Here is a 10,944-nt window from a genome sequence, read left to right as displayed (position 1 = left end):
GAATATTATTATTGTTTTTATTTGACAATAGAGATGCAACTTCCAACACTTAGAAAAACTTTTTTCTTTCTTTAAATGAAGGTAATTAAACAATTTTTTATTTTTTATTTTTGGATAGAAAATTCCACAAGTTTAATGGACAGAAAAACAATGGATTAAATGAGATAAAAAGTCAAGTAAAAGAAATGTTCACGGGTAATTGAGGAGGTTATAATGTTTATGGAGATTAGAAAATAACGAATATAATAAAAAAGATTCTCACTGTATACGTTTTCTAAAGTTATTGAACCAAGTAGAAGAGGGCCAAACCAAGGAAAAACCAAAATCAGAATGGGACTAGATGATTCATCACCATCGTTCCTGCAAATGACTAAATTCATGATGATAGAATGAAAGGTGCATTCTCTCGAGAGGTTCAATATAGAGTACAATACTACGGATAGTGATACTAGGACAAATTTGACTACTGCATTACAAAAGACTATTCTTAACTACGATCTAGAATTCTAGTCGCTGTAAATTGAGTTTCCTAGAACAAACTATGAAAGCTTATCTAGGAGCCAATTGTATAACAAGGGCTTAGAATTGACAAACAAAATATGAAACAATACGTCCATATCTATTATCAAAGTCACAGTCAGTAATAATACAAAGAAATGAAGCTATAATTTTCCCTGGGAATGCAACTCTGAAGGGTCAATTAAGCCTTCTAACACAACAAGATGATCCAAGAGGGCAAGTTTCTCATCTTCCAAGGTCTTAACCTCATCTTCAACCTCTTTTAGCTCTCTCCCCAATGTAAAGCTCTCTTCTTCCAGCAGCAAATATTTCCGCCTCAGTGCTCGGTACTCATTTCCAGATGTAGAGGAATCTGGCAATGAATCTGAGTTTGACCTTTCTGGTTGGTGGAATATCGGAGAAACTTCAGTCCTCGAGATTCTTTTGGAGGCTTTCTGCTGCCCTGTTTTTAATGGCAGGGATCCTTGAACCCCTTTGACATCATTCTTTTTTACTTGATACACAGGAGCCTTTTGGGTTGGTGTCTTCTTTTTCCGAGGCTTTGGATTTGAAAGTTCATCAGTTATAGGCATCCTTGGATTTTGCATTTCTCACTGGAAGTGCACGAAAAAGAACAGCACAAAGAGTTTGATGTTATTACTCTGGAGACCCATTAAGTAGTATAGCTATGCAAATTTTATCATAAATAACTACAAAAGCTTCTGATGATTCACATCATAGGCCACATAAAGACAATAACATAAAGAGACCATAATTCCAGAAACAGAAGCAAATATAACATAAAGAGACCATAATTCCAGAAACAGAAGCAAAAACTACTCATGTTACAAAGCCCTCCCTATTAAATCAGTTTTTCTTAAGCTGGCATCGAATAATATTTGTTTGCAATGCAACTTTATATTGATTGGGAATAACAAGAGACAGCCGTTAGATCCTTAAATCCTTAGACACCATAGCTTCCAGAGTACAATTCTAGCTGAGATTGATGTCAAGGTCGATAAAATTCTCATTTTTGTACCCACTTAAAGTCCACCTATCCCAAGGCTAGAGCTTCAACCCAAGTCTTCGTCTTCATCCACTTGTCCCTAAATTCAAATTCCATGCAGACCTATCTGATTTAAACCCTAATACGACAACCAAGGCTGAATTTTGATCTTCCCAGCAACTCAAATTCAATCAATTGAAGAATAAAATTTCCCAACAATTAGACTCAGCCTTAAAAACCATAAAATTGTTTCGTATCAGAGGTATAATTCATATGCAGAAAGAAAAAAACGACAAATTTTACCATACGCGTAGGGGTTGTACAACTCCAAATTGCAATACCAAACACAAACAAACCCTAAATTTCCATTACCATAATACCGCGTCGCGGTCGGTAAGCGAAAATTGAAATTCTCTAGCAGAATCAGCACGCCAAAAGAGTGTAAAACAACGATTACCCGAAGACCCACAGAACAACAATCACAGAATAAGATAGGAAAAAAAAAAAAAAAGAGAGAGATAATTTAAGACCTGTGAGATTTCTTGAAATTTGGGGACTTTCGGTGTTTGGTTTGATTTGGAGGAGATCAAGCGACAGGCTTTTGCGTCGTCGTTATGGCTTTGTGCGATGCGGGTCGGATATCTGGACGTTGCCAATTAAATCGGGTGTATTCTTCTCTCGGGTTTTGCCCACTCGCCGTCGTCGATCATTTACTCCATCCCAAAACCAAAAGTACCAATTACATTACTGGTTTTGACTTTCCCGGGAATTTCTTTCTAGACCTCCCCTCTTCCAAGTTTTCAACTCTCTTTTTCATGTCTTTTTTTTTTTTTTTTTTTCCCTCTAAATAATTATTATTATTATCCACAGGTAATCCGTAATCCACCGTACAATAATAAAACATCAAGATTCTATTGAACCAAGTATCGTAAAGATCCAGGTATGTTCAACATAATTATATTCCTCCGTATTAAAATTTAATAATTTTTTTAATAAAAAAATGTTTAAATTAAAATTTTTAACACATTATAATATTGTAAAACTATCTACAATTATTTATTAAAATCAATGTAAGATTGTATGTATATATTATAAAACCAAAACTAAATGTTCTATGGTTTTTTCTTAATAGTTTTGAAATTCCAAGCATAACAAGAAAAGGATGTGCTCTTTCCCAAACTTTATTAACCATATCATATTGATATGACTACACAAAAGACATCGATAAAAATAAATAAATAATAAAATCGAATATTCTAATTGCATCACGTGTTCTTCCACAATAGTTAAATACATAAAATCCTTTAAAACAGTAAAATAGTTACAAATAAATCTGTAATAAAACCCTTGATAAATCTTTACTCATTAAACTCTAATGTCATTGTCAATTTTATAAATAATAAAATAGTTATAATAAATTTCTATTTATGTTCATAGTTATCCGATTATTTTTTGTTTATTTTTATAGGTGTAAGGTTAATAAAAAAAAATGTGGAAGAATCCGTGACAATAACAGCTGCTTTCAATTTCTCAAATCTTCAGTGACTATTAATAAAATATCTTTTTATTTTCAAGAGCTAAAAAACAAAAATAGACATAAAACTTTGGAAGAGTTGTCTGTTGGTAAATAACACTAGTTAGGAATTGTGATAAGAAAATTACAGCGAAATTTCCAAAGAGAAGTGGGACATTTGGTGGAAAAGAAATAAGCTGAATAATTAGGAGCTACCGATTCGTTAATTGGGGGCAAAATTCATACTTTGGCTTTCAAAGTCTATGAAAAACCAGTCCGGGTCGGTGTACCTATCGTCCCGAGCGCGATGGGTCTTGGATTTATATGGGAGCAAGTAAGCTAAAAAAAATTTTACGTTCATTGTTTTTCTTTTTCTTTTTTTTCCTTTATTTTATTTTATTATTATTTTTTTTAATGCTAAATCAGCCGATGAAATGTCGAAATGTATTTTGAAAAGCAATTGGTCAGAGAAAAATTTATAAATGTGTTTTTTTTTTTTTTGGGGTAAGTATTATATAGAAAGACCTTTTTTTTTTTTTTTTTTTTGTAATGAATTAATTCAAGGTTCTGGAATACGTAAACTTTTTCCATATACCAAGATTATTGGCTGTGGAAAATATATTATTTTTACCATTGAATTTCTGAATACTCAACAGAGAAAATGAAAATAGACAAAGAGAATAAGAATAATAGAATGGTTTTTTTGGCAAATTGAAAAATAGAACTGTTTAAGTTTTTGTTATAGGTGGGAAGTGATTATTGTACATTTCATATGTAGTAAGCGATTATTTCATATATGGTAGTATAGCAAGCTTTTGTGTTTTTTTTTTTTTTTTAAAGAAAGAAATGTTAATATTAATAAAAGACATGCTTAAGGCATTTAGTTCATAGAAAAATACATATACATATATATATATATATAATATAAGAAAATCTTTGGATGACCATAAAATATGAAAGTGCCATGCAAATACGACTATTTGACTGAGGAAAAATATACCACTATAAACCAAAAAAATTAATTTCAATTTCAGATATCATGTGTATTATTTGAATTAAAAATCCAATCCGTTAGTATAATATTAATATTATTACAATTATTTGCTCTCGCGTTCCACATACCTCCTGCTATAATCGTTATTATAAGAAAGTGTATCACATTATCTGTAAAGAATGAAGGCTAATCTGTTCCACATACCTCAGATATCTTTGCTGTCATATACCTAAAAGAGAATTTGATGACTAGGTTTTCTTTTTCTCTCTCTTTCTTTCTTTTTTTCTTCCTTTCTTTGGTATTTATAACCTTTTTTTTTTTTTTTTCCTCCTTTTGGTCTACATTGCCGTCAAATTATTTAGGTTTGCTTTACATGATACTTTGCTATATTGAACATAAATATATATATTTTTTATCTATGACTTTAAATTATGGTAAGGAAAAAATAATTAATATTTAAAAAAGAATACATGCTACAACTTGAAAAAAAGATCAAAAGAAAATGGAACAATTTTGAAAACAAAACTATTCTCTTTTTATTTTTATTTTTTATTTTTGCCGTTCAAAACAATTCTTGATAAACGTAGAAATATACTAACAAAATATCAAATGTAAAAAGGATATAAATAAGAAAAGTACTCTTTTGTTTTATTAATCAAATTAAATGTTATTGATATTTTACAAGGATTCCCCCCCCTCTTCCAATTGTAATTTTCCAGCCAATTATCTTTCACTTAATGCATTGAATACTGTGCTATCCAGTTATATGACAGACCAAATAAAACATCCTAAATCTACCTGCTTAAATAGGATGGGAAATTTCTTCTTCCTATTCTTTGTACATATCCGATTAAATTAGGTAACTATTCATTTTAAAGCAAATAATTAAGAAATATAGATATTGACCAAAAAGAATTAAAAAAAAAAATATATGGATACGACTATAATCGCAGTATTCACCTACCACAACATTTTGAATTTGACATTTTAAAAAAACACGTTTTTAACTTAAAAAATAGAGGGCAGGTAGGGAATAGGCGTCTGCAGTCTGCATGCTAAATCTCGAAAAAAATAAAAATAAATAAATAAATGGAAAGAAGACTTTTGGATGAACGGGTACCAGCTATGTAGGAAAAAGATTTCCTCGAAAATTTAACAATTCCAAGAGCTCAATACATTGCAATTTATGTAATATAGAAGTTTAAAAGATTTCTAATCACCGTATCATGGATGTCTATTTGCAAATAAATAGTTCTATTTAATTTGCAACTAGATATTTAATTTTGAAATTAAATTTCAATAATTCTATTTAATTCTTAATTAATTAATAATATATATGTTTATTTTTTGAATAAAATAATAATAAATGATAATATTTATTTATTCATTTATTTTTCTTATAAATAATGTTTTGATAAGTTAAAGTAACAGTCTAAAGTAGAAAATTTTTTTAACAGTATTTATTTATTCTTACTACAACAACTTGATATGGTATTTAGATAAAACCATTAAATATATATATATATATATATTTTTGTAATGAATGTTTGGAAAATAAAATTTAGTAATTTATAAAACCATTCAAAATGCTTTAAGCCATCGGATAAAATAAAAAAATAAATAAAAAAGAAACATACAAAAAAGGCCTTCTATAATTATAGTTAATTGATTATTGATAATTATTCATGATGCTTTAACAACCTAATTAAAAAAAAATTAACATAATACAATTCTATTTACAATTATTTTACTTTTTTCATATTATAATGCCTAAGCATGAAGTAATTTTTATAATTAAAGCATATATAAAATTGTTATATATATGTATATAATAATATTGTAAAGACAAAACTATTTGAAAAAAAAAAAAAAAAAAGAAAGTTTAAACGAAAGTTCCAAGTTGGGGGCGTAGCAAGATGGAGACACTGTTCAAAGTTCAAAATAAAATACTCTGTCTCTCTGTCTTTAATGTCGAACTGATTTACCAGGGAAAAAAAAAAAAAAAAATTAGAAATGAAAACGGTGTCGCAGACGACAAACCAAGAAGCGGAAGAATGCTCTTCATTCGAGCCCAATGCGAGTAATAACAAACTCAAGCCTGTTGGAGATGGTTTACAGTTGGAGCTTACCATGATCCTTCTGGTAATGCTCCTACTTTTCCCGGCGGCTGCTATATCCGACGTCGTTTCTCAATCTCACAACAAGTTCGGTCCATTCGACGAATCCTACTACTCCACCTTCGCCGTCAAAAAGCCCGCCACGATCAGCAACTTCGCTCTTCAAGTCACTCCCGATTCCGCCGGAGATTTTAGTCTCAGCAACCGATCTGGGCGCGTTCTCTTCAACCAGTCATTCGTGCTCTGGACTAGTGATTCCGATTCCCAACAAGCCGGAATGGAAGGCAAAGTGGCTTCCTTCAATACATCCTTCCTTATAAACGTCCACCGAATGAACAGCTTTCTTCCTCATGGTGAGGGACTGGCTTTCATTATAGCTCCGGATCTCGAGCTCCCCACCGGAAGCCATGGTCAATACCTGGGTTTGACTAATTCCACTACCGATGGCAACCCATCCAACCACCTCGTTGCAATCGAACTCGACACCTTCAAGCAAGATTTCGATCCCGACGACAACCATTTGGGTCTCAACATCAACTCTGTTCGGTCTGTCCAAAACGTATCTCTCTCCCAATTCGACATTCAGATCGCTCCCAGTGGTACCAGATATCACATGGTTTGGATCCAATACGACGGGAATAGAAAGTTGCTCGATGTGTACATGGCAGAGCAGGCTCAAGAGCTAGATGAAAGTTTCGTGATCATGGCCAGGCCAAGCAAGCCATTGCTGAGTGCGAATCTGACCCTCAAGGATATCGTGAAGCAGAAATCCTATTTTGGATTTGCCGCATCCACCGGGAATGCCACCCAACTCAACTGCGTTCTGAGATGGAATCTGACGGTAGATGCTCTGTCGGTTAAGGAGAATGGGACGGGTGAGCGGCGCGGCTTGAAGATCGCTTTGTGGGTTGGATTGCCGAGTTCGGCATTGGTGCTGTTGGGCTTGGCAGGGTTGGCCTATTACATTCACAAGAAGCGGAAGGCGGCATCTGACCCAAATATTCTAGGCGCCCTAAAGAGCCTACCGGGAACCCCGAGAGAGTTCGGGTTCAGTGAACTGAAAAAGGCCACGAATAATTTTGACGACAAGCAAAAGCTCGGTGAAGGTGGTTTCGGTGTGGTGTATAGAGGGATTTTGCCGAAAGAGAATTTGGAAGTCGCGGTTAAAAAATTCTCCAGGGATGATCTCAAAGGCAAAGACGAGTTCTTGGCTGAGCTTACCATCATCAATCGTCTTCGCCACAAACACCTCGTCCGGTTATTGGGTAAGTCCCACCCTTTTTTTTTTTCAAAGTTGTTATTTATTTATTTCTTTTCGTTCAGAGTTATGAATTTTGTTTTACATTTATTTTGCTTGAATTTTTAGAGTAATGAATACCTAATCCACTGCCAAAAAACCAAAAAGTCTGACCAGTCCAAAATGCCAATGTTACAATGAATGTTTCCCCACTGGCAGTGCTCTATGATGATTAGCATTTTAGAGATGTTAGGCGATGGCGGCTGGCTAGACTCCAATCCCGTCACTGTTGTATAATTCAATATTCTTATAATTTGACCTCCCACTTGCTCTTTTGCTCTGTCAACTGCATATATTTTAGGCTTTACTTCACAATTAATTTTCACATGCACATCTCGATGATGGTAAAAGAAGAGTTCAAACAAACCTATCAAACTCCATATAAAAGATTCCATATTAGGTTTTATTGGCCCTCCTTCTCTCTATATATAAAAAGCGGACCTTTACTAATTTACAGATTTCCCGTTTACCGATTCAACCAAAAAAAAAAAAAAAAAATGATTTCCCGTTTATCCGATATCATAAAAGTTAAAACAACAAAATTTTATGGTATACTTAGCGGATAACATAGCATTGACATAGATTTGTCCCCCAAAAAAAAAAAAAAAATGATAAATTCTTGCACACTAACATGCATGGTTGTCATAAAAAAATAAAAAAACAAAAAAAAAAACTCTTCAATTGAAAATTTTAATAAAAAATCATAATTAATAATTTTGACAAAATGTTGACAGGATGGTGCCACAAGAATGGGACGCTGCTCCTGGTGTACGAGTACATGCCAAATGGCAGTTTGGACAACCACCTTTTCTGCGGATCGTCGGAGCATACAACCTTAGGATGGAGCCTCAGGTACAAGATTGTCTCAGGAGTGGCATCGGCTCTACATTACCTCCACAACGAGTACGATCAAAAAGTGGTACACCGAGACCTCAAAGCCAGCAACATCATGCTCGATTCCAACTTCAACGCTCGCTTGGGCGATTTTGGGCTTGCACGGGCCTTGGAGAATGGAAAAACCTCCTACGCTGAAATGGGCGGAATCCAAGGGACCATGGGCTATATTGCACCCGAGTGCTTCCATACGGGTAAGGCAACCCGAGAGTCCGATGTTTTCGGGTTCGGAGCTGTTTTGCTGGAGGTTGTTTGTGGTCAAAGGCCATGGACCAAGAGGGATAGCTTTCAGTACTTGGTGGATTGGGTTTGGTGTTTGCATAGAGAAGGACGGATAGTTGCTGCGGTGGATGAGAGGTTGGGAAATAATTACGTGGTTGAGGAAGCAGAGAGGCTTCTGCTTCTTGGGCTGGCCTGCTCGCATCCGAATGCTAGTGAGAGGCCCAAAATGCAGGCCATTGTTCAAATCATTTCGGGTTCGATTGCGGTGCCCCATGTTCCGCCATTTAAACCCGCTTTTGTATGGCCATCCTTGCCAGAGGAATTCGGGATGGACAGTCTGGCCACTACTACAACAGCCACGTCTATGCAAGTTGGATCGGGTTCTAATTCAGCGTGGACCCGGAATTATGATAGTCAGGATAGCAATTTGGGTGAGGGATACAGTGACAGCCACACTTTCTGAGTCGTTTTTTCTACGGTGGAATTTCTGAACGGGTCGTGTTGTTCTACTTTGGGTCTAATGGTGATCATTTTACTTTTTTTATTTTTATTTTTTATACTTAAAAGAAAAAATGAAAAATTTCTGCTTTCTATCTTATTGTTAAGTTGGGTACAAATAGGAAGCTCAGTGTTTTCACATTACAATTATTCTTCACTTTTCAGTTTCATTATTTGTTTTTTTTGGGGATTGGAGGCTAAGGGTGCATATATGCGTGTGTAAAAATGTATATTCTGACTTATAAATTGTTTACTCGCTATCATTTTTGGTCTTCTTTTCTAAATTAATTGAATTGAATATGTATATATATATATATATATATATATATATATATGTAAAAGATTATGGTGTATAACTTAAAAGAAGCCTGATTAATTATAAATAGGGTAACACAGATGACGAGTGAGATCGTTTTGCTAACTTGGAATGGATAGGCACAGGTAACACACAAGATGTTTAGATAATAACACCCCATGTTCCTCGAAAGTAAACAACAACAAAAATACAATTGGAATGCTTTGCATCTTTCCTTTATAAATTCAATAAATTTATGTTTGAGTTTGAAATTGTGTTGTAATTAGTAGTAGGTCATTACATTATTAAACGTCAATAGTGATATTGAGCAACAACACAACAAACCCAAACTCTCGTACATGAAAACAGAAATTTTTATTTTTTGCAAAAAAGAAAGCAATACATAACTCTACTGATTTCTTCACAAATCATCATTTGAAACGTAGAAATTCAAGGACTTCATCAGCATACAAGTTTGTAGAGGATCGTAGTTTGATGTAATCTTGATACATAAAAGGGACATAGAGACGCCGGTGTTTAGAATACTCTACCAACTCTGCAGGAGCTTCTATGACAATCTCTTTGGGTCCCAACACAAACAAAACCATCGTCACTCGAATATCTGCTTCCTTGCATTTTACTCATGCTTCACGTTTCACAGCTTCCCATTGCTCCATACCTTAAACTTTTTCCCCAAGACATATCACCATGAAAATATATTTATACACATATCACTCTCCAGAAAGTTAAGAAAATGGAAAAACTGATAGACGATATTATAAAACAAACAACAGCAATAATATTAAATATTAATATTAATATTAATGCATGTTAATTTATATGTGCCGCAGCAACGTCCCCCAGGCTAACGGGTAGAGTGCCTGGCCATGGATTAACTGCGACAAATTGACCACATTTGTTCATCACTTGGAGCCCACTCACAATTTCATCATCCTGAAGTCTGGTAAAATATCCAGAACCTGAGTGTGTATTTGCGCCGGTTGAGCCTACGAATTCAGGAGTGAAATAGTATTTGTTCATCCTGAACCCCCAAGGCAAGTCATCAAACAGTTCCACGTCCACCAACCCCACCCTTTTTGCTATCTTTCTTCCTATATCCATGCATACCTCATTCATTGCTTCAACGTACTTCTCTATTGTCTTTCTGTTAAAACGTAATTAATAGGGATTAATCAAGTCCTTAATTTTACTCAAAGATTGATGTAGCAGTAAAAATCTGCTTCAAAAGCATGCAGTCCATGTATGAGGTACTAAAATACTCTTCTTTGGGGTTGAACTTGATATTATATATTGTGATCAACTACTTACTTAACCTGGAATTAAATTAGTTAAAACATCAATAAATCAGCTAGCAAAATGAATAGTAATATTTAACCTCTGGCTAGTAGAGGCATCCTATTGAGCACAAAAGGTATGCACAGGATGGAACATAGAGTGGGGACTCATAATAGAGACCAAAGCTCTCGTAAAAAGAATAGGCTTTGTTGGGTGGGATGTAGCCTCTACCGGCTATGAGTCGGTGTCGCGCATCTTGATCTCCACTGAAAGACCAAGAGGATATCTGGCCACACTGTCTTCATCTCCAACAT

At 34.4% G+C, this 10,944-nt stretch overlaps 2 protein-coding genes across 4 annotated transcripts; one reads left to right on the top strand and one right to left on the bottom strand.

Annotated features, from left to right (window-relative positions):
• Positions 1 to 382: 382 nt before the first annotated feature.
• Positions 383 to 2,333, bottom strand: LOC107424259 (uncharacterized). Of its 3 annotated transcripts, none has more exons than XM_048479883.2 (2): positions 2,035 to 2,333; positions 383 to 1,112 (listed from the first exon to the last, which is right to left on the bottom strand). In XM_048479883.2, exon 2 carries the CDS (start codon positions 1,104 to 1,106, stop codon positions 663 to 665), a length of 444 nt encoding a protein of 147 aa, XP_048335840.1. In that variant the 5' UTR covers positions 1,107 to 1,112; positions 2,035 to 2,333; the 3' UTR covers positions 383 to 662. The 3 variants fall into 3 exon arrangements, with proteins under 3 accessions (XP_048335840.1, XP_015889494.1, XP_015889495.1); XM_016034008.4 differs by lacking the exon at positions 2,035 to 2,333 and adding an exon at positions 1,877 to 2,027; XM_016034009.4 differs by lacking the exon at positions 2,035 to 2,333 and adding an exon at positions 1,808 to 1,962.
• Positions 2,334 to 5,902: 3,569 nt separating this feature from the next.
• LOC107424258 (probable L-type lectin-domain containing receptor kinase S.5) lies at positions 5,903 to 9,302 on the top strand. The gene is made up of 2 exons (XM_016034007.3): positions 5,903 to 7,393; positions 8,160 to 9,302. Exons 1-2 carry the CDS (start codon positions 6,025 to 6,027, stop codon positions 9,002 to 9,004), a joined length of 2,214 nt encoding a protein of 737 aa, XP_015889493.3. The 5' UTR covers positions 5,903 to 6,024; the 3' UTR covers positions 9,005 to 9,302.
• The last annotated feature ends 1,642 nt before the right edge of the window (positions 9,303 to 10,944 follow it).

The sequence above is a fragment of the Ziziphus jujuba genome, chromosome 7 (genome assembly GCF_031755915.1).
Source record: "Ziziphus jujuba cultivar Dongzao chromosome 7, ASM3175591v1".
NCBI lineage: Eukaryota > Viridiplantae > Streptophyta > Magnoliopsida > Rosales > Rhamnaceae > Ziziphus > Ziziphus jujuba.
Note: the sequence above shows the minus strand (reverse complement) of the source record. Positions and strands in the feature narration are given on the sequence as shown.